We start from the raw sequence: 24,430 nt of genomic DNA on the forward strand, positions 1-24,430 counted from the left end.
CAAAAGATTGGACACCCCTGATTTACATATTAGTTATCCTTCCATTCAGTTTTTAAAATATAAATTTAAAATATACATTTTAATATTTGCAACTTAATATTTATCATTAGGCCTAGCCTTAAACATTTACATAAGCATTAATTTTAGGCCATGGGATATGAGCTATATATAATTTGTTATTATACTCTCTCCAAAATATAAAATGCCAATATTTTATGTTAACATAAACTATGTTTTACTATTTGAGATATTATATTAGCTTCAAATCAATGGCTTTTTACAACTAGCAAATCAAAATTGAGGGTTTTCTGGAAATAGTATTTCTAATTCTGCCTATAGATAAAAGAGGCATACTTTAGAATAGACAGAATATTCCAGACTTGCATAATCAAGCCAATTTTTTTCCTGAGACAGGGTCTTGCTCTGTGGCCCAGGCTGGAGTGCAGTGGTGCGAACACGGCTCACTGCAGCCTTCATCTCCCAGACTGAAGTGATCCTCCTACCTCAACCTCCCAAGTAGCTGGGACTACAGGCATGTGCCACTATGCTTGACTAATTTTGTTTATTTTTTGTAGAGGTGAGGTCTCACTGTGTTGCCCAGGCTGGTCTCAAACTCCTGGGCTCAAGTTATCCTTCCACCTTGGCCTCCCAAAGTGCTGGGATTACAGGCATGAGCGAGCCACTGTGCCTGGCCCCAAGCTAATATTAATTGAAGATAAACTCAGAAGTTATAGACTGTTTTTTTTAATCAGCTTTGATAGACTTCTTAGTTATAAGCATCAATTGTTTATATATCAAATATTTTATTAACTTACAAAAATTAATCGACTTTTTAGAGCAGTTTTAGGCTTACAGAAAAGTAGAAAGGACAGTTCCAATATATGCCCTCTCCCCTCACTTACATGTTTTCTCCTATTATTAACATTTTGCATTATTGTGGTACACTAGTTACAATTGATAAGCCAATATTGTTGCACTATTATTAACTAAAGTCAATAGTTTACAGTAGGGTTCACTCTTGAACATTCCATGGGTTTTGATAAATGTATAATGATATGTAGCTACCATTACAGTATCATACAGAATAGTTTTCACTGCCCTAAAAATCCCCTGTGCTCTACCTATTCATTCTTCCCTCCCTCCCCCAGAACCCCTGGCAAGCTATTCTTCTAATTCCAGGAAATCATTTACTGCTAACATCAAGTAAACTCAGTTTACTTTGGAGACCTAAACTTGCTTTAACTTAACTAATTTATAGTTCTTTTATATATACAATCCATTTTATTCCTTAAAGTATTATTTGTTACTGTGTCAGTCAGGATCTAGTTAAGGAAAAAGAGAATGGGGTACAGTGGCTCATGCCTGTAACCCCAGCATTTTGGGAGGCCGAGGTGGGCGGATCATGAGGCTAGGAGATGGAGACCATCCTGGCCAACATGGTGAAACCACATCTCTACTAAAAATACGAAAATTAGCTGGGCTTGGTGGCACGTGCCTGTAATCCCAGTACTTGGTAGGCTGAGGCAGGAGAATCACTTGAACCAGGGAGTCAGAGGTTGCAGTGAGCTGGGATCACACCACTGCACTCCAGCCTGGCAACAGAATGAGACTCCGTCTCAAAAAACAAAAACAAAAACAAAACAGAGAATCCAGGAAATTGGTTACACAAATTATGGAAGAGCTAAAAAGCCAAAAAGGAAAGATTCACTTCTCTAAGTCCTAAAAGATTAGAAAGCTGAAAGCTTCTACCATCCCTAGGCTAAAGGACAAGTGGGGGAAGATGTTGTTCTGGAGCTGAGGGGATAGGGTCACTGGCAAAAGCTAGAGAATCCCAGTGAACATATTCATGGGGAGGAAAGCTACAAAGGAAATGCATCAGGCCTCAGGACTGAGCTAGGGAACAGGGCTTTTCTTCTTTCCTCCCTTCTTCCAATTTCTTGTCAGTGCCTACCACTGGACAAATCCCAGGTGAAAGTCAGCTGTCACAGTAGCCTAGTGAATACAGCCTGAAAGGGTCAGCCCTCCTACAATACAGAGCAGGGCAAAGGAGGAGAAAGAACAGGTATGAGGGCAAAATGGACAAGGACTGACACAGTAATCAATTCTTTTTAACTTTAAAAATCAACTTTATTGAGGTGTAATTTATATACAATATACTTATTTTAAATGCAGACTTAGATAATTTTGTTTTTTGAGATGGATTCTGCTATGTTGCCCAGGCTGGAGTGCAGTGGCTATTCACAGGTGCAATCATATTACACTGTAGCCTTGAACTCCTAGGCTCAAACGATCCTCTTGCCTCAGCCTCCAGAGTAGCTGGGACTATAAGCACATGCCACCCTGCCTGGCAATAATTTTTGGCAAATGAGTACACCCATATGACCAATCAGTCAAGATACAGAACATTTTAATCACTTCACAAAGTTCCTGCTTACTCCTTTGCTACAAATCTCCCACCCCATCCCAGTCCCAGGCCACCAGGAATCTGCTTTCTCTCACTATATAGGTTAATTTTGCCTGTTTGGGAATTTTATACAAATGGAATTATATTATGTACTCTTTTGTGCCTGGATTTTTTTTTTGGCTCAGTATATTTTTGAAATTCATCCATGTTGTGTTTATCAGCAGTTCATTTATTTTTTATTGCTGAGTAGTATTCCATTGTATGAATACACTACTTTATCTGTTCACTTGTTGATGGACATCTGGGTTGCTTCCAGGTTTGAGCTGTTATGAATGAAACTTATGTGAACAGTTATGTACAAGTTTTTTTGTGTTTGGGGTGTGTGCAAGTGCATGTGTGTTTGGTGGACATGTTTTATTTCTCATGAATAAAATACCTGGGAGAGGAATTGCTGGGTCATGTAAGAAACTGCCAAACTCAACAATTCTTTTTTAATCTTATAAATGTCATTACTATGAATGTCCACAAAAGGACATTGTACATTTCCTCCAAAGAGCAAAGGGTTAGAGGGAGAATAATTTTTATGAGAAAAACTTTAAAAATTTGATACCTTAAAAATACGTTAAACTTTTCATAACAATATTTTTTTTTCCTTTTTATTTTTTATTTATTTATTTTTTTTCTGAGACGGAGTCTCGCTCTGTCACCCAGGCTGGAGTGCAGTGGCGCGATCTTGGCTCACTGCAAGCTCCGCCTCCCGGGTTCACGCCATTCTCCTGCCTCAGCCTCCCCAGTAGCTGGGACTACAGGCACCCGCCACCACGCCCGGCTAATTTTTTGTATTTTTAGTAGAGATGGGGTTTCTCCGTGTTAGCCAGGATGGTCTCGATCTCCTGACCTCGTGATCCGCCCGCCTCGGCCTCCCAAAGTGCTGGGATTACAGGCATGAGCCACCGCGCCTGGCCTCCTTTTTAAAAAATATATTTTAGGGACAGGGTTTTTCTTTGTTGCCCAGGCTGGTCTTGAACTCTTGAGTTCAAGCTGTCACAGCCTCACAAAGTGCTGGGATTACAGGCGTGAGCCACCATGCCCAGCCCTCAATATTTTTTTAATAGATAGTATGCAAGGGGATTAGAAAAGTGTAATAAGAAAGGAGTTGAAAAAGAGAGCAAACTGATGCAAAATAATTACTAAAGACTTCTTGACAATGGCAAAATCATCCTAGACAGCTGCTCTGAGATCTCAGCACTTGCTGTCAGCTACCTTCTGGCAAAGCTACTTTGTCAAATGGATGCAATAAGATCCATATTGATCTTTGTGAAGGAATATCTTTATTAATATAAGCAAACACGCCTCTCACTTATAGTAATGTAGAGGTGTGGGCTTTTTCTTTTAGTAGTATTGTTTCCCCAACATATATAACTTTCCTTTGAAATGTGGGCTGAGTCATAAATTAATGTCACAAATAAATGTCTTCTAGATGAGGGAGGCAACTATGTTACAAAGTAGGAAGGCGTAGATATGAATTGTTACAGTTGACAGCTAAGTACTCTTGAACTAAATGTCATTATGTCAAATTCTGAGATATTAAACAATTGTTGAAATGTAAAATTGTGGACATTTAGTTTTGCAGCCTAAAAAGTTTTGTCAATCTTTTCTAGACATTCTGAAATGGAAATGAACAGGTGGATTGAAAACAAAGACAAATGAGGAGTTTAAAGACTTTCTTGGCACCTCATAGAGAAGTTGCTCTACGCTGGTTATGTTTTAAACAAAACACATATAAATACATTCAGCATTTCTGGAAACAGATTTATTAGATCTTTCCATTTACCTTTGGGAAAAAAATATAGAGGACTCAAGGCAATTATTCACTATATTCTTTCTATCATGTATTATTTAATCTCAAGCTAGGAGAGGAACTCTGTTTTACATGATGCCATAATGTACATTAGTGAGCTCAACCCACTTAATCTTAAAATAACAGTATCAGGTCAGGGATTTAGAATACAGTATTATATGAAAACAGTTGGCAGAGAGACTCCCTCTTCTGCCATTAATAACTGGAAACGATATTTCAGACCCTAAATCCAACTGAAACCCAGAAACAATACATGGAGAGGATGGGGTGGATAATTTGTGAGAACATGTTTTTCAAAGTAGAGAAAGAATCACTATGTTTTTGCTGAATTATATGTTGCCATGCACATGGCAGTTTGCAGTAATGATGCTATCATCTATACAGCTGTATAACAACACAGCTTCTTTCTCTCCCACTCCTTCAGTAAGGCTTAAAAATAATAGGTTTGTGTGTAGTTTGGTAAGAAAATTAGAATCACTTAAAGTCATTTCAATTCCAACCCAAGAAAGAAAAAAAGAGACTTGGGGGGATGGGGAAGAAGAGCAAACAAAATGTAGAAAAAATACATATTATTGGCCGGGCACGGTGGCTCACGCCTGTAATCCCAGCACTTTGGGAGGCCAAGGCAGGCGGATCATCTGACATCAGGAGTTCGAGACCAACCTGACCAACATGGTGAAACCCTGTCTCTACTAAAAAGAAAAAAATTAGCCGGGCGTGGTGGCACATGCCTGTAATCCCAGCTACTCAGGAGGGTGAGACAGGAGAATCGCTTGAACCCAGGAGGCAGAGGTTGCAGTGAGCCGAGATCCTGCCATTGCACTACAGCCTGGGCAACAAGAGCAAAACTCCGTCTCAAAAAAAAAAAAAAAAGAGAAAAAAAATACATATTATATAATGAAGTATAATATGCATTATGCAGAGACTAAAGAGGGGAGTCTTGGTTGCCTGAAAACTAATGGGTAAAATCCATTGAAGTGGGTGAATCCAGTGAAAAGACCTGGATTGAGTCCTTGTTGCATCCCTTGCATGTGACCTTGAGCAAAGTCACCATGTCTTTAAGGCTGTTTTCTCACCTATAAAATGGAATAATTGGCCGGCGTGGTGGGTCACACCTGTAATCCCAGCACTTTGGGAGGCTGAGGCAGGCAGATCACCTGAGGTCAGGAGTTTGAGACCAGCCTGGCCAATATGGTGAAACCCCGTCTCTACTAAAAATACAAAAGTTAGCCGGGGGTGGTGGCAGGCCCCTGTAATCCCAGCTACTTGGGAGGCTGACGCAGGAGAATCGCTTGAACCCGAGAGGCGGAGGTTGCAGTGAGCTGAGATCGCGCCACTGCACTCCAGCCTGGGTGACAAGAGCGAGATTGTCTCAAAAAAAAAAAAAAATCATAACGGTAACGTCCTATACCTCAAGGGACTGTGGTAAGAATTAAAAGGGTGAAATCAATGTGTAAACTATGAAGCCCAATAGAAATAAGGTGTTATACAGACAATTGCACTATTGAATCTCCGGAGACAGAGCTGAGTTAAGGAAAAATGCACTTTCGGAAAGCTTTGGCGACTGAACGACCTGAGTTCTCCAACGCCAAGGCTGGAAGTTTGGAGACCTTGAAACAAGTAAATTACCATTAATATCATAATTTTCAGTTTCCTTTTAAGAAATGAGAGTAACACCACTTTCTTCACAGAATCAAGTGAGAGAGAACCTATGCAAAGGAACTTATCACTTGGTAGGTATTTGAAGCTCCCTCTGCCTGAAAACTACTTATTCAAAGACTGCAACGAAAGGTGTTCACAGTGTGGTATCTTTCAAAACATACGCTAAGGCAAGGAACAGATAAGGAAATGGAAGTACATCCAATTGGGATCCAAGCAACCCAAGTGGGAACCAACAGCTAGACTTGGAGATGTCTTAGCTCACTCTTAACCACGTGAGGGTAGGGTATCCAACCAATAAAGACATTCAGAGTTGGAGAGCGGGCGAGTGGAGTGTCCTTTCGACTCCGCGGACTCGACGGGAGGGACCCTGCAATGCTTAATTAGAACCGGTTGCCATGGCGACAGTCTCTAGGCAGCGTGGGCTGAGCTCTCCGTAGGAATAAAGGGTGGGCCGCCGCTGGACCCTGCGCGCGCCCGCCACCAACTTTCCCTCCAGATCCGAGAGGGGCGGCGCGCTCCGCCCCCGGGCCGCGCACGTCGGTGCTCGGCGGCGCGCACGCCTGCGGGAGCCCTCTCCAGGCAACCTAGTGCTGATCGCTCGTGCCGGTGCGGCCGTTAACCGCCCTTGCCGGAGCCCTAGGCTCAAAAGCAGCCCCTTACCCTTTCTGGGCTTCCCCCAACCCCTTTCCCGGTCTGCCCTGGGGCATGAGCAGCGATGGCCGGCTGCATCCCTGAGGAGAAAACTTACCGGCGCTTCCTGGAGCTATTCCTGGGCGAGTTTCGCGGACCGTGCGGCGGCGGCGAGCCGGAGCCGGAACCCGAACCCGAACCCGAACCCGAACCCGAGTCCGAGCCCGAGCCCGAACCTGAACTGGTAGAAGCTGAGGCGGCCGAGGCTTCGGTAGAGGAACCCGGGGAGGAGGCGGCCACGGTAGCCGCGACGGAGGAGGGGGACCAGGAGCAAGACCCGGAGCCCGAGGAGGAGGCGGTGGAAGAGGAGGAGGTGGCGGCGGTTGAGGGTGAGGAGGAGGAGGAGGGCGCGGCGACGGCGGCGGCAGCCCCGGGGCACTCGGCCGTGCCGCCGCCGCCGCCCCAGCTGCCGCCTTTGCCCCCGCTCCCGCGACCGCTGTCAGAGCGCATCACCCGCGAGGAGGTGGAGGGCGAAAGCCTGGACCTGTGCCTGCAGCAGCTCTACAAATAGTTAAGTAGCTGGGCTTGGCTGGTGGTGGGCCCGCGGTCCCCACCGCGCCGGCCTCGGACGCGGCTCCCTCGGCCCCTCAAACTGCTCTCTTTTCTGCTCCTCTCCCCCGCACCCGCGCCTGCCGCCGCTGAAAGCGCCCCCGCTGCTCGGACCCGGGCGGTCGGCTGAGAGCTGCCCACGCCCGCCTCGGCCCCCACGCCTCCTACCCGGCCTTGAAGCCGCTCTCCTGAGCCCCGGCGCCCTCCCGCCGGGCCCGGGCCCCTCATCCCCTTTCACCTCGGCCCCCAGCTTCTAGCTCCACTTCACGCAACCTTTCCTTTTCCTGCCTGGAAAGGTCCTTCCTCCCAGGCTTGAGCTCCCTCTTCTTCCCAGATCCCTTCTTTCTCCTGGAGGTTTCCTCCCACCCCAGTCTGTCTTTTCCCGGGCTGAGTGCCTTGTTGTTTGGCGGCAGAGAGACGCGACTCCTTTCTAGACTGAGCTGCGAGGTGCCTCCTGCATAACTGCAACAATGATGATTATACCGGCCCCGTATCCAGATGAGAGAATGGAGTAGATTTTCCGTCAGGTGCTCAGTGTTGAAAGTGAAGGGCTATTTAGATGTTTTCACACAGGGAAGCCTAGTCTCTTAGTTTAGACATTTGACATTCCATAATTGAGGGAGGTGGGAAGGAATTGAGAGGGAAGGGTAAGCAAAATTTTGCAAGCAAGCCTTCGGGTGAAAGAGCCATAATTCATTAAAGTGGAAAAGTCAGGCTGTTTTGATTAAATTGCAATTAGGTGCAGTATTTTCAGTCCATTAAGTAGATGGGATGGGGTGGGGAGAAAGCAGATGGCTTAGCTACACAGATGAAAGTCTAAAATAGAAAGGTCAAGGCTTTGCCTTTCATCCCAGTTCTGGTTTTTATAGGCCTGAAATAGAAACGGTTTACAATTGCGTTTCTCAATGGAATTGTTCCGAAATAATGACAGAGGAGAATACTAGTAAGTCTCTGAAAACATTGGTAAACCTGGGAAGTCTTTTGCCATTCAGCTGATAGTTGTAATGAAAGGTGTTACTCTGGCCACCCAAAAAGTTTACTACTGCAAGATTCACTGTAATTAAGTTCAAACTCACTTTTGGGATTTTCTCAAAAGCCTAAATAAAAGAAGGGCTTGGAAAGTAAACCTGTTTTGTCTTCATCCAAGCTAATAGACACCTGATCAGATCATTCTCCTGTTAAAGCAGCAGTTTATCAATAGGGGAAAATCATTTAACAAATCTTCCATAGAAGTGGACTGTGTTGGTATTTCATAATATAAGCTATCTAAAATTTAATTTTAAAATACTGTTCAATTACAGTATTACCTTCAATTTGCAAGGTAATGATGCTTTTTGAGAAACGTAAAATATAAAATGGCGTGTAATACCACCACCCAGAGATAAACAGTATTAACATTTTAGAGTATATCTGGTCTTTGTGAACTATCATAGACAAGGGCTTCTGAGATGTAATTTTTTACAGTATTTAAAGATAAAGCTCCCTGCTTAAAATAAAATGGAAATGTTTATTAAAGGAATTTATCTTAGCAGCAGACTGGCTCTATCTTGACAGTTAATTCTTACCTTTACAAATGCAGTTTGCAGAATTAAACCAATTCAAACTTTAGAAAATGTCCAAATAAGGTCATTATTTTAGTACAACCCTGAACATTTGCCATGTAAGAAGGTTTTTTTTTTTTTTAACTTATTTAAAGATGATGGCAAGAAGATGTGTGTTTTTTCATATAGAAGCGGCCAGGAGCGGTAGCTCACTCCCGTAATCCCAGCTCTTTGGGAGGCCGGGGTGGCAGATCATGAGGTCAGGAGTTCGAGACCAGCCTGACCAACGTGGTGAAACTGCGTCTCTACTAAAAATACAAAAATTAGCTGGGCGTGGTGTCGCGCGCCTGTAATCCCAGATACTCAGGAGGCTGAGGCAGGAGAATCGCTTGAACCCGAGAGGCAGAGGTTGCAGTGAGCTGAGATCGTGCCAGTGCACTCCAGCCTGGGTGACAGAGCAAGACTCCGTCTCAAAAAAAAAAAAAAAAGATTAATTTTGATATAGGTATAAACTAGAAAAAACTGAAATGATAAAATGGCCATCTAGTTGAGAACAGAAGTTTGGATTTGAAATAAAACTAGCAAAATTAAAGTTGGAAAATATTTCCGCTTAAATCAGAGATTTCATCATTTATATTGTGTTTTGTACAGAAGTTGTTAATGTATTTTTATTCAGATATAAAATGGCTGGCTTGTTCATGTAAAGTATCTTTAAGGTCCTTAACAGGTTTAAAACAGTTTTTGCCGGGCACAGTGGCTCATGCCTGTAATCCTAGCAGTTTGGGAGGCTGAGGCGGGCGAAACACCTGTTTGAGACCATCTTGTCCAACATGGCAAAACCCCGTCTCTACTAAAAACACAATAATGAGCCGGGCATGGTGGTGCATGCCTGTAATCCCAGCTACTCAAAAGGCTGAGCCACAAGAATCGCTTGAACCCAGGAGGTGGAGGTTGCAGTGAGCCAAGATCCTACTGCTGTCCATTCCAGCCTGGGTGACAGAACAAGACCTTGTCCGCCCACCTTCCACTCCCCCACCAAAATAAAACAAAAAATAAAAACACACTTAGCTGGGCATGGTGGTGTGAACCTGTAGTCCCAGCTACTTGGGAGGCTGAAGTGGGAGGCTTTCCTGAGCACAGGAGGTCGAGGCTGCAGTGAGCCACTGTACTCCAGCCTGAGTGACAGTGAGACCTTGTCTCAAAAAAAAAGTTACCTACGTTTTACTCCTTTCTCTAAGTTTAAATCCCCCAAGAGATTAAAATAATTTCAGTGACAATCTGAGAATTTCTGAGGTTAAGGAGAGGCTGCCCTTTGAAAAGGTGGAGGTGAGAGATTTTATAACTGAGATAATTTGTAAATAAGGGTATAACTGATCTTACAGGAGATGTGAATATAAGGCTATCTGTGTAGTTTATATGGGTCAATATTTTGTATTTAATTTCTCTATACAATACTAGAGATAACATATATTTGTTTTAATCCAGAAGAAGCAAATATTCTGAAGTCTTTTTTCTTTCCATTTTTTACCAGTAGACTATTAAACGAAGATAAAGTCGTTATTAGAGCTATATTGTCATCATATTTTCAGAACAGTTGTTTCCTCAGTTATTCATTTAGTCTGGGTTGGACTTCCCAAGGGGGAAACCAATATCCCAAGAGTCTGGCACAGTTAAGTAGTTCCAGATGGCTTGCAGTAATAATGAGGGTGGACACTTTAAAAATGGCTTGGAAAAGAAAATCGCTGGTTATAGACACTAATAATTCAGTTACATTGAATTGTGTGAATCATTAATGACTTTGGATTAGGTCAGAAAATCATTAAACTTTATCTAATTTACAAATATATAAATGGAAAAATATATGGATTCATGTTATATAATACCAATTTTTAAGTTGCACATTTTTTTCATTCAAAAATAATAAATGTTCACATTTATTAAATAAAGAAGTGGAGAACATTCACATAAGCAAAAAGAGGAAAAATACCATTCATTGTTAATCATGCTTTCCAGGTTTTTCTCCTGCTTCTCAGGCTATCCCACTTCTTCTCTGTGAGCTTTTAATATTCTGCCTACCCCTTTAATATTGGTGTTCTGTCCTTGACCTTCTTTTGTCTGGTTGACTTATTTGTCCCTAGTCAATATCAGTCTGTCACGACTTCAGTTACTGTAGTTATGCTAAAGGCTCCCAACTCTATCTCCATCCTTTCTTTGACTGCTAGAACAGCTTTACCTAGATGTCAAAATTTCCTCAGATTAAACTGTCTAAAACAGAATTCAGTCCTCCAACCCTCTTTATGGCCCCCAAAACAAACAAAACCAAAACCTGATACTCTTTCTGATGAGTCCATCCCTGACTTCTCCTTTCCCTGACTTCTCCTTTCACCTCTCACATTCAGTCACATCTTGTTAATTCTACCTTGTAAATACCTCTTAAATATGTCTTTCTTCATTCCCACTGTCATTGTCATCTCTTGCCAGTCTTACCCTTCTGCAATGTATTTTCCCCAGTGTAGCCAAAATGTTTAATTGTCACACTGCTTAAACATTTTTACCCTTTACCCAGAGTTAGCCAAACTGTAAGGTTAAGGGCACAGTCTTCTACTCTGCCAAGTCTGCCCAAGACTTCTGATCCTATTGTAAGGGGTTAGGGTGCAACTACAAATTTCAAATGAAGATGCAACGCAAAACCTCACTTCTGACATCAACTGCAAGTTTGGGGGTTTCCCCAAACCACCCTCAGATTCAGTAATGCACTAGAAAAACTCATAGAACTCACTGAAAGCTATTATACTTAGAGATACAGTTCATTACAAAGACAAGCTACAAATTAGTCAAAGGAAGAGAGATGCCTAGGGTATAGTCTAAGAGGGTTGCAGATATGAAACTTGCATTGTTCTCAGGGAATATACCTTCCATACCCTCCCAGCATGAATGTGTGGATGTATGGAAATACACACAAGGTATTGCCCACCCAAGAAGTTCACCTAAACTTTAGTGTGTCTGGAGTTTGTGTTTTGTTTTTTAAAGATATGGGGTCTCACTATATTGCCTACGCTGGATTCAAACTCCTGGCTCAAATGATCTTCTTACCTCAGCAGAGTTTTCATTGAGATTTATTGATTGTTTGCATGGTTGAACTCCGTTTCCAGTCTCCCCTCTCCAGAGGTTAGGCTGATACTGTGTGGTTCAAGGGACCCATCATGAATAGTAAGAGTACTCATATTACTCCAGAAATTCCAGGGGCTTAGAAGTTACCTCCCAGGAGCTGGGGGCAACATCTGGACCTCTCTTTGGACAAGTTTTTTACTCCACATCCTTCATCACCTATCTCTCTTTTGCCCTCTAGATAAAATCCAAAGGTAAGGGCTTATAATCTTACTTCATTAGTTTTATTTCTGGAATCACTATCCACCCACTTCATCCCAGCTCTACCCCTCCAGAAACTACACTTCAGCTATATTAAACTAATGTATTTGTTTGAAGGTATTGTGTTATCTTTTGCCTCTGCACCTTTGCACATAGTATATTTTTCCCTCTGCTTGGAATACTATGTTCCCCCAATAGCCACTCCCAACACAATCCAATTTCTTACCCGTTTTTTAGTTCTCTGTTTAACACCTCTTCCTTGAGGAAGCCTTTGCTTACCGTCCTCACACTCATCATGAGTTAGGGGTCCCTTCTACGTTCCTTTCCGTAATACCCAATGCCATTCCTCTTGTAAGTACTTGGTTTAATTTATTATTTTTTGTCAACAAATATTTATATCTCCATCACTAGACCAGAGGTCTCCAAAGTCAATTGCACCTAAAATACTTCATTTCGGCAAAGGAAGAAAACATTATCATCTGTTTATTTGTGTATAACATACGAAATTAAGTGCTATAAATATTTGACATGTTTATTGAGATTGGCAACTTGTTCTGTATGACGACTGATTTCATGTGAAGCATGGTAAGTGTGGTATTCTGAGGGAGTGCAAATTCCACAGCTTATGGGGGTTGACCGTGGCATCCTTTCTCCAATTTTTAGGCCATTACAAACTATTACAGTTTATCTGTGCCTGAGTAAATAGATTTATGGATTATATTTCGTGGTTTTAACAAAATTAGCCCTCATGAAATGGAAAATTGGCTTTAAAAGTTCCTGTGAAGATGGCTGGGCTTGGTGGCTCATTCCTGTAATCCCAACACTTTGGGAGGCTGAGGCAGGCAGATTGCTTGAGTCTTGGAGTTCGAGACCAGACTGGGCAACATGGCAAGACCCCGTCTCTACAAAACTTAGTTCAGCTACTCAGGAGGCTGAGATGGGAGGACTGCTTGAGCCCAGGAGGTTGAGGTTGCAGTGAACCATGATCATGTCACTGCACTCCAGCCTGGGTAACAGAGTGAGACCTTGTTTCAAAAAAAAAAAGTTTCTATGACAAAATCATGAGTTAAACATAATATTGATAATGCAAGTATAAGAAACTTAAAAGTTAAGAGCTTATAGTTCTCTCACGCTTACTACATATGAATTTGTATGGTCAACATATGTGTTTAAAAAATTTGTTTTGGTAACTAGCTATTTTGAGGTTAAACTTAAAAAAAAATTCATGTTGATCCATGTAGATCTAGTTCTTTCATTGTAGCTACTGTATATCATTCTATAGTATGATTATACTATGATTTATCCAATCTCCTATTGATGGACATGTCAGTTGTTTTTAATTTTTACACATATATTAAGTTAATACTGACTGCTCTAATGGATACATCCCCAAATCTCAAAGGCTTAACATAATGTTAGTTTATTTCTTGCTTATACAGAGTTCCTTCAGTGGAGAAGGAGGAGCTGTGTTCTGTGAAGTCATTAAGGAACCCAGGCTGATGGAGACTCTGTCCTTTTTAACCTGTGGTTTCCAACGTTGCTCTAGGTGTCAACATTTATCCAGCAAACATAAGGGAGTAGAGAATGGTGTTTGAGGTTTTTAAGGGCCAGTCCTTAGAAGTGGCATATATCACTTCTGTTCATTTTCCATTGGCTAGAATTCAAGTCATATGACACCACCTGGGACCTACATTTCCTAAAAAAGGGGGCTGGGAAATAAATTGCTGGCTTGGCAGTTAATTCCAAGAAACAACTCTACACTATGGACAAAGAGTACAAAATCTTGGTGGGTAGCTTGGTGGCTCCTGCCCTACAGATAATGCTAGTTTGGACATGTCTCCTTGTGCATATGTTCCTAGGTTTCTTGGGTATGTTTCTAGAAGTGGAAATGTCAGATTGATATAAGTACATTTTAAATTTATTAGGTATTGCCAAATTGTTTTGTCCAGCAGTACTGTATGAGGAGTCTGATTTCTCTACGTTCTTGCTACCATTTGAACTGCCATACCGTGAAGCTTGTATTTTAACACAGTTGTGTTCCATTATTGCTACTGAACCATGTAGGAAAGAATGCTTATAGCTGAATATGATCTTGATTTAGGGCATTTTAGAAGAGGGCATTATGATTCCATAATGATTTATAAGATTACTAAAGAAACATTACCATTGTTGTCTTTTATGGATGCCTAAAAGTCTAAACTGCCTAAAGTCCAATAGGAATATAATATGAGCCACATATAGTTTAAAATTTTCTATTAACCACCTTTTTAAAATTAAAAAGAAACAGGTGAATTTAGTTAAAAAAACTTATTTTAACTCAAATATATCCAAAATATTACTATTTCAACATGTAATCCATATTAAGATATTATTAATAAAATATTTTATATTTTTATACCAAGTTTTTAAAATCCTGTGTGTACTTTACACTTACAGTACATCCCAATTTGGAGTATCACATTTCAAATACTTAATAATTATATGGGGCTAATGGCTACCATAACAAACAATTTTGTTTTAGATTTGCTATTTTTTAAAAAAACCACAACTACAACAACAAAAACTTTAATTCTGTAACACATATCTAACCATTTTTAATTAATATTTAAAATTAATGAGGAAATATAACATTTCATATTAAATTAGAGACTGGCATTTCATATTGACATTAGAGCCACTTAGCTGGGTGCAGTGCCTCACCCTTGTAGTCCCAGCACTTTGGGAGCCAGCCTGTTGCCCAAGCTGGAGTGCAGTGGCGTGAACACACCTCACTGCAGCCTCAAACTTCTGGGCTCAAGGGGTCGTCCTGCCTCAGCCTCTCAAGTAGTTGGCAGTACAGGCATGTGCCGTCATGCCTGGCTAGTTTCTTCTCTTTTGGTTTGGTTTTTTTGTTTTTGAAACAGAGTCTCGCTCTGTCACCCGGGCTGGAGTGTAGTGGCTCAATCATGGCTCATTGCATCCTTGACTTCCCAAGCTACCAAGTAGCTGGGACTACAAGCACATGCCACCATGCTCGGCTAATTTTTATATTTTTTGTAGAGATGAGGTTTCGCCATGTTAGCCAGGCTGGTTTCAAACTCCTGGCCTCAAGTAATCCATCCACCTCAGCCTCCCAAAGTGCTGGAATTGCAGGTGTGAGCCACCATGCCCAGCCTACTGGTTGTTTTCTTTCCAGGTTTGTATAGGCCTATTATCATCATCATCTTTCTCTTTATTATTATTTTCCTTTTCTGCTCTCCCATGAAAGGTAGAGGATAAGGGAAGAAAAAGAAGAAAGTATTCCATTCCCACATCCCTTTAGGTTGGCTTCTTATTTTATGTTTTTGTTGGTGTGTTTATTTTGCTTTGTTAACATTTTCAACTAGCTATAGAAACGTTTGCAATTCTTATTACTGATTAGCATTCCAAAACTTTGTAATGAACATTTTTCTTTCTTTCTTTTTTTTTTTTTTTTTTTTGAGACAGGGTCTCGTTCTGTCACCAAGCTGGAGTGCAGTGACACGATCTCGGCTCACTGCAACTTCCAACTTCCTGGTTCAAGTGATTCTTTTGCCTCAGCCTCTCGAGTAGCTGGGATTACAGGCACGCATCACCATGCCCAGCTAATTTTTGTGTTTTTAGTAGAGACGTAGTTTCACCATGTTGGCCAGGATGGTCTTGAAATCCTGACCTTGTGATCCTCCAGCCTTGGCCTCCCAAAGTGCTGGGATTACAGGCGTGAGTCACCATGCCTGGCCATTTTTCATGGATTTAAAACAGTATCCTCATGTGAATTATTTGAGAATATTGTGAACAATGACAAGTTTGAAGTATAATACTATATGAAGAGTAATGAACTGTTTAAAAGATTGAGAGTATCCTTAATTCTTCATGTATATTTTCACTGAATACTCTGGTGTATAGCTCTGAGAAAGACTAGTTCATTACTACCTAACGTAGTTTAAGAAAGAAAAAGAACCAAAAGAATAATCTCCTGGTTAGAAGTATTTAAGATAATTTTTTTCCTGGTGACTTGATTCCATAATGATTTATAAGATCACTATAGAAACATTACCATTGTTGTCTTTTATGGATTAAAGTATTTGACCTGCTTTTTACCACAAAGCACAACCTCTGGTCTTTAATATTTTTGTAGTTTCTTTTTTTTTTTTTTTTTTCCGAGATGGAGTCTCATTCTGTTGCCCAGGCTGGAGTGCAGTGGCCCAGTCTCGGCGCACTGCAACCTCCGCCTCCCAAGTTCAAGCGATTCTCCTGCCTTAGCCTCCCAAGTAGCTGGGATTATAGGTGTGCACTACCACACCTGGCTAATTTTTGTATTTTATTAGAGGCAGAGTTTCACCATGTTGGCCAGGCTGGTCTGGAACTCCTGACCTCAGGTCATCCACCTGACTTGGCCTCCCAAAGTGCTGGGATTACAGGTGTGAGCCACTGCACCTGGCTTATTTTTGTAATTTCTGTTTTTTTGTTTTTTTGTTTTTTGAAATGGAGTCTCGCTCTGCTGCCCAGGCTGGAGTGCAGTGGCACGATCTCGGCTCACTGCAACCTCCGCCTCCCAGGTTCAAGCGATTCTCCTGACTCAGCCTCCTGAGTAGCTTGGATTACAGGTGCGGGCCACCACACCTGGCTAATTTTTGCATTTTTAGTAGAGACAGGGTTTCATCATGTTGGTCAGGCTGGTCTCGAACTCCCCACCTCATGTTCTGTCCGCCTCAGCCTCCCAAAGTGCTGGGATTACAGGTGTGAGTTACTGCACCCAGCCTGTAATTTCTTAGTCACATTTTTCTATGTTGTGAATCTAAATACAAAAACTAAGATACTAGTAAGCCTGTTTTTTTGAGAAGTATATTGTACTATATGTGTATGTATACACACACACACGCACACACACACACACACAGTAAAAATACTTAAAGGCTAAAATGCTAAAGGGCAAGAATTAGGTTGTAAACATGTTCTTTATGCAATCTAATATGTTATTACATAAATATGAGATGACAATCATTAAATTCAGCTATCACTGATTTTGCAAAAGGAATGATCTCTTAAGTTCTGAGATTTGATTTCTGGCAACTCTGAATATTTATTAGTTCAAAGTGGTTCAAGGCAGCTTATAAATAGTTTTATTTATTACTTGGAAAGATATTGGTCCTATTATTCACAATATACTTATATATAATCAGAGAAACAAAAATATTTTCAGCTTTTTCGGGGTCACATGGAAAGTTAACTATAATCTAGAAACAATTTTCAGTGTTTCAAAACAAAAACAGTTTTGTGTCTAATAGAAACCCTTTGCCCAGGATATTCTCTCATCTTGGATTGATAAGTATCTTTCTGTAAGAGTTAACAGTGTAAACTTGCAGAGGATCAGCATTGTCTACACCCAAAATAACAATTGTACAAGTATGAATAGTAGACACCTGTTCCTGTTTCTCTTGCTGCTGTGTACTATATTCAGTGAGACCTCGTTTAGGCATTGTTTTATATTTATTACCTCTTTTAATCATCATAAAAATATATGATAAAGATTTTTATCATTAACCTGTTTTGCAGATGAAAAAGCTGAGGCACACAGAATTTAAAGAACAAGTTTTCACCATCAGCAGTGTCACCAGGACATTAACCTAGGCAGTCAGACTTGAGAGATTATAATTGTGATGTTCATTTTATGATTCTCATGCTACATTACAAACATTTCCTACGGGGAAAAATTTCAATGCAAATGTAGAAATTGAATTTTGATTACTGCCATTTGCTTAGCTCAGGCTTTTATCACTTCTTGCCTTGATTACCTTAGTAGCCTCCCAACAAATTTCCCTGACACTGGTCTTTTTTCCTTTTAATGTAGCTTCACTGGATTTTCCAGCATTATTGAACTCACTATGGTTCTCTTTTAAAATTATTTATTTATTTATTTATTTATTTGGAGATGGAGTTTCGCTCTTGTTGCTCAGGCTGGAGTGCAATGGCACGATCTCAGCTCACCGCAACCTCCGCCTCCTGGGTTCAAGTGATTCTCCTGCCTTAGGCTCCCGAGTAGCTGGGATTACAAGCATGCACCACCACGCTGGGCTAATTTTGTATTTTTAGTAGAGATGGGGTTTCTCCATGTCGGTCAGACTGGTCTCGAACTCCCGACCTCAGGTGATCCGCCCACCTCGGCCTCCCAAAGTGCTGGGATTACAGGCATGAGCCACCATGCCCAGCCTAAAATTTATACTTATTTATTTATTTAGAGACAGTCTCACTCTGTTACCCAGGCTGGAGTGCAGTGGTGCGATCTTGGCTCACTGCAGCCTCCACCTCCTAGGTTCAAAGGATTCTCCTGCCTCATCCTCCCAAGTAGCTGGGATTACAGGTGCCTGCCACCTTGCCCAGCTAATTTTTTGTATTTTGAGTAGAGACGGGGTTTCACCATGTTGGCCAGGCTGGTCTCAAACTCCTGGCCTCAAGTGATCTGCCCGCCTCAGCCTCCGAAAGTGCTAGGACTACAGGCATGAGCCACTGTGCCCTGCTATTTTTTAAAATAGAGATGGCGGTCTCTATTTTGCCCAGGGTGGTCTCAAATTCCTAGGCTCAAGTGATCCACCCACCTTGGCCTCCCAAAGTGCTAGGATTGTAGGTATGAGCTACCTTGCCGGCCCTTACCCTGATTCTCTAAAGATACATTATTTCCTGTCTTTCTGCCTTTGTAGATGCTGTTTCTTCTCCAAAGAGCATCCGCTTCCCTGACTAACTAGAATAAACCTTCCTTTGGAGGCGGATAGGGTGGTTGGATTTTTATTTTATCTTCCACCCAAAAAAGTATCTTGTTCAGGCATTACCTATAGATAAGAGCCGTCTAAGGGTTTTGCACCAAATATTTCTCTAAACTCTTGCCTCTAATGAAAGAAAAGAAAAAGTTAACAATTATTGCTGTTTATTTTTATTTTTATTTTATTTTATTTTTTGAGACGGAGTTTCACTCTTGTTGCCCAGGCTGGAGTGCAATGGCACGGTGTTGGCTCACCACAACCTCTGCCTCCCGGGTTAAAGTGATTCTCCTGTCTCAGCCTCCCGAGTAGCTGGGATTACAGGCATATGCCACTATGTCTGGCTAATTTTGTATTTTTAATGGAGACGGGGTTTCTCCATGTTGGTCAGGCTGGTCTTGGACTCCCGACCTCAGGTGTTCCACCTGCCTCAGCTTCCCAAATGGCTGGGATTACAGGTGTGAGCCAATGCGCCTGGCCTATTGCTGTTTATTAAAAACATAATTTAGAATCCAGAAATTCTTTAAACAATAGACTGAAAAAAATAGTTCACAGCTTGGTATATGGCTTATAACAATGGCAAAAATTTTAAAAATGCATTATTTTTCACTTACTAAGATGCCTGGAGATATTTTTTTCCATTTAGTACTTGACTAATCTTGCAATCTGTTTAAATTTTTCAATTTCATTATTAATTATTTAAATAGCTGAAGGTACCTATTTTCTATATAATTTTAATTCCTAATGCAGCCATCATCTACTCAACAAATGTCTCCTTTGGAAAGAAATCCTGTTTTTTTTGGTTCTTTAAGTAAAAAGAGAGACTGGGCTCAGTGGCTTCCGCCTATAATTCCAGCACTTTGGGAGGTCAAGGTGGGTGGATGGCTTGAGCTCCCAAGTTTGAGACCAACCTGGGCAACATGACAAAACCCTGTCTCTACCAAAAAAATACAAAAATTAGCTGGGCATGGCGGTGTGTACCTGTAGTCCCAGCTACTCGGGAGGCTCAGGTGGGAGGATGATCTGAACCTGGGAGGCTGCCCTGAGCCCGGGAGGCGGAGGTTGCAGTGAATCAAGATCGCACCACTGCACTCCAGCCTGAGTGATAGAGCCAGACCTTGTTTCAAAAAGTATATATAAAAATGAAAAGAGAAATATTTTTGTTTAGTTTGCAATCTGTATTAATGTCATATATTAAGTATCTGATCTTTTAGAAGCCAGTAAAACACATATGGGTCATATAAGCAGTGGATTGGCCAGGTGTGGTGGCTCATGCCTGTAATCCCAGCACTTCAGGAGGCTGAGGCAGGCAGATCACTTGAGGTCAGGAGTTCGAGACCAGCCTGACCAACATGGCAAAACCCCGTCTCTACTAAAAATACAAAAATTAGATGGGCATGGTAGTGCACACTTGTAGTCCCAGCTATTCAGGAGGTTGAGGCAGGAGAATTGCTTGAGCCCAGGAGGTGGAGGTTATAGTGAACTGAGATTGTGCCACTGCATTCCAGCCTGGGTGACAGAGCAAAACTCTATCTAAAAAAAAACAACAACAACAAGAAAAAACCAGTGGATTATAAATTGACATAAAACATTGATCACTTGTATTCTAAAAGAGTCATGGATTATAACCCTCACCATTGTATCCATATACTGTAACATAGTTTTGGAATCATCATTGTAAAATCGTTATTCCTTTGCATAATGAGTTTAAAAATGGCTCAAAGTAAAGCTTGTCTTTCAGAAGCAGAATTCCATTTTATATATTAAAATACCCAGTTTATGTTTAAGTATAATATTAAGGTAAAACTATCCTTGACTATCAAGGAAAAGAGGTGATATTAGCTTTAGTGCAGGTCTGTAAAAAATACATTGAAGATTAAAATATAATTGAGCTGGGCATGCTGGCATACTCCTTTAGTTCCAGCTACTCCAGAGGAGGAGCAAGAGGATCACTTGAACCCAGGAGATCAAGGCTGTAGTACACTATGATTGCACCCTGTGAAGAGCCACTGCACTCCAGCCCGGGCAACATAGTGAGACCCCATTTTTAAATTAAACAAGTAAAATATATTGATTATCAAATATAAAATAAAAGCATTCTCTCAGATTGAGACCTTACAAATGAATAGCAAAAATTAGTGCCTCAATGTTGTTCAAACCAGCTAATTAAACATCACAATGGAAAAATCTATTAAGTATTACATTAAGTAATTAGGATATTTTTATGTTCTTACATAGGTTGAAATTATCAAACCATGAAACTGAATTTTTTCTCCCTTCCCCAAGGACTATAAAAGATTTTAATTAATTAAGCTTTCTGTATTGAGAATTCCCTTGGTTTTAAGAAGCTTTCTATTTTACTGTAACTTTTCTTCTTTTTTTTTTTTTTTAGGTGGAGTCTCACTTTGTCGCCAGGCTGGAGTGCAGTGGCACAATCTCGGCACGCTGCAGCCTCCGCCTCCTGGGTTCAAGTGATTCTTCTGCCTCAGCCTTCCAAGTAGCTGGGACTACAGGCACATGCCACCAAGCCCAACTAATTTTTGTATTTTTAGTAGAGATGGGGTTTCACCATGTTGGCCAGGATAGTCTTTATCTCTTGACCTTGTGATCTGCCCACCTTGGCCTCCCAAAGTGCTGGGATTACAGGCGTGAGCCACCACACCCAGCTATTTTACTGTAACTTTTCTAAGTGGTCGACAAATAAAGATAGTCTTATGTGTGGCTTGGTAATTTTTGTGGTTAATATATACTATGAAAAAATTATAGGTTCCATGCATATATGATCAGCCATGTCAAAGCAAGTATTGAGTTGTTTGGCATTTCATAGTATGTATAGTTAAAAGTAGATTCTAAAAAAAAAAATGATTAAGGCCAGGCATGGTGGCTCCCAGCACTTTGGGAGGCCGAGGCGGGTGGATCACAAGGTCAAGAGATCGAGACCAGCCTGGCCAACATGGTGAAACCCCGTCTCTACTAAAAATACAAAAATTAGCCAGATGTGGTGACGGGCGCCTGTTGTCCCAGCTACTCAGGAGGCTGAGGCAGGAGAATCGCTTGAACCTGGGAGGTGGAGTTGCAGTGAGCCCAGTTCGCGCCACTGCACTCCAGCCTGGCAACAGAGTGAGACTCCATCTCAAAAAAAAAAGAAAAAGAAGAAGATAAAAAAGAAAGAAAAGGAAAATATATGATTAAAGACAGTATTCTTTAAAAAAAAAATGACATCAATGAGTTTATTTTCTTATTCACTTGTTTTCCACCTCATTGCAGAATGGATTTCAAGTGGCAAATTAATTTTTTATAATGGAAGTAATATTTATTTATTCATCAAAAATTAAGTACTTACCATATGCCAAACACTGTGCTAAATGCTACTTATTCAGAGATAAACGTGTTCCTTTCCTCAAGAAGTGTGCAGTTTAGAGGAAAAGTCAGGCAAGTTAACCAGCAAGTACAATACAATGTGAACATGTTTTTATAACTCTACTATGTGTGAAGTGATATACTGAGCACCTTACATACTGTTATTCTCTATTTTTCAGATAAGGAAATTAATTCTTAGAGACATTAGGTAACTTGTCCAAGGTCACACAGTAAGTGTTAGAATCAGAATTTGAACTCAGGTGTGTCTGACTCCAAAGCTTGTTATCTTGCTGCCTCTGTACAGTATACTGATTAGAGTTAAGATATAGATGCAGGCTGGGCGCGGTGGCTCACACCTGTAATCTCAGCACTTTGGGAGGCCAAGGCGGGGGATCACAAGGTCAAGAGATCGAGACCATCCTGGCCAATATGGTGAAACCCCGTCTCTACTAAAAATACAAAAATTAGCCAGGTGTGGTGGCGTGCGCCTGTAGCCCCAGCTACTCGGGAGGCTGAGGCAGGAGAATTGCTTGAACTTGGGAGGCAGAGGTTGCAGTGAGCCAAGATCGTGCTACTGCACTCCAGCCTGGTGACAGAGCAAGACTCCATCTAAAAAAAAAAAAAAGATATAGCAATGCAGAGGATTTTATGGGGACACTGAGACACGTTTGCCAAAGTAGTCCCTTGGATTTTGGAAGGGGACACTTAAATTAGGTTTAGAAGACTCAATAAGAATTAGCCAAGAGGAAGAGGGAGCTGAAAAGCATTCCACCAGAGACATTACCATGTGCAAAGGCATGGAGATGAGAAAGCATAGCACATTTGGTACTTGTCTGGCTAACTTTTATTTCTCTTAATAAAGGAGGGTAAACCTGCAAGGAAAACCAGAGAATGACCTGAAAGTCATTCATTCATGTATTCAGTTACTATTGGGCACTGTAGACTCTGTATTTGCTGTATTTCTAGGGAGATACTGGAATTTTTAAACTAAAAGTCACAGACATGTCACATATGTTAAACAACATACCAAATAATCAGGAAATAGAAGAGTCTTAAAATCTTCCGCCCTGTAGTTTGTTTTATTTGGCTATTAGAACAGTGTCTTCTAAATTGTAAAATACCTTTCTCTCTCTCTTTTTTTTTCCCTCTGATCGTTTCTCTCATCATTCTACCTGATGCCAAGCTGTGTGGGGATTTTAGAACTTGAAGACTGCCTAAACTGTTCCCATTTCAACTATGCTTAAATCCTATTTACTTCCTAAAGATTTGTAAAAGGATAAGTATGTTTCTCTTTATCAGTATTCACTGTGTGACTTTATCTTTTAGAGGATAAATGTACTAAAAGTACTAAAACAGATCCTTTCAAGGACATGTCTGGAGAGATAGAAGCATACTGAGCTGCTGAGTAGTATACAAGACAACACAAGACCATGACCTATAAATCAACATGTAAAACTTAGGAGGTAGAGAATAACTTTTCCGTGTTTGAAGGGGTTTGAAGGGGTGATCTTCATGGATACATTTATCATTCAGTGAGATAATTTTTTATTAGTTTAATTTTTCCATCCTTACAGTCTAAAGAGACAGGCTTCAACACTCGTTTCAAATGCTGTATCTTACTAGAAGAATTTCCCTGAGGTCAGGTGGAAGTATCATTCCCTCCCATGAACTACCCCAGTATTGTACCAAAAGACATTTGGTAATTCCTTCCTTTGTATTATAAGTCATTTATATGCATTTCTTATCTCTTTTATTAAATTGTACCTTCCTTGAAGCAGAATTCATGTTTGATCCACAGCACTAAGCCTTGTACATATGAGGCACTGAGTTAATATTTAATGAATTAAAACATAGCACATATATTATAAACTAAATTATTAGGCAGTGTTTCTTAAGTGTTGAACGTGAATTACCTACATCAAAATTATCTCGAGTGTTTTGTTAAAATGCAAATTCCTGTGCTCCTGCCCACGCCTACTGAACGAGAATTTCTATGGGTTCCGGGAATCTGTTTTGAATAAAAATTGTAGGTAATTGGCTGGGTGCGGTGGCTCATGCCTCTAATCCCAGCACTTTGGGAGGCTGAGACAGGCGGATCAGTTGAGGTCAGGAGTTCAATACCAGTCTGGCCAACATGGTGAAACCCTGTCTCTACTAAAAATACAAAAATTAGCTGGGTGTGGTGACACACGCCTGTAATCCCAGCTACTCAGGAGGCTGAGGCAGGAGAATCACTTGAACC

The 24,430-nt window shown here is 41.0% G+C and overlaps 1 protein-coding gene across 1 annotated transcript in view; it reads left to right on the forward strand.

Annotated features, from left to right (window-relative positions):
• Positions 1-1,122: 1,122 nt before the first annotated feature.
• Positions 1,123-24,430, forward strand: part of PPM1E (protein phosphatase, Mg2+/Mn2+ dependent 1E) — a 229,989-nt gene continuing 206,681 nt past the window's right edge. Inside the window, exon 1 of the mRNA XM_034942580.3 lies at positions 1,123-7,127. Within this exon, the coding sequence (XP_034798471.1) occupies positions 6,643-7,127 (485 nt within the window). The 5' untranslated portion in view covers positions 1,123-6,642. The remainder of the gene's footprint in view (positions 7,128-24,430) is intronic.

The sequence above is a fragment of the Pan paniscus genome, chromosome 19 (assembly GCF_029289425.2).
Source record: "Pan paniscus chromosome 19, NHGRI_mPanPan1-v2.0_pri, whole genome shotgun sequence".
NCBI classification, from domain to species: domain Eukaryota; kingdom Metazoa; phylum Chordata; class Mammalia; order Primates; family Hominidae; genus Pan; species Pan paniscus.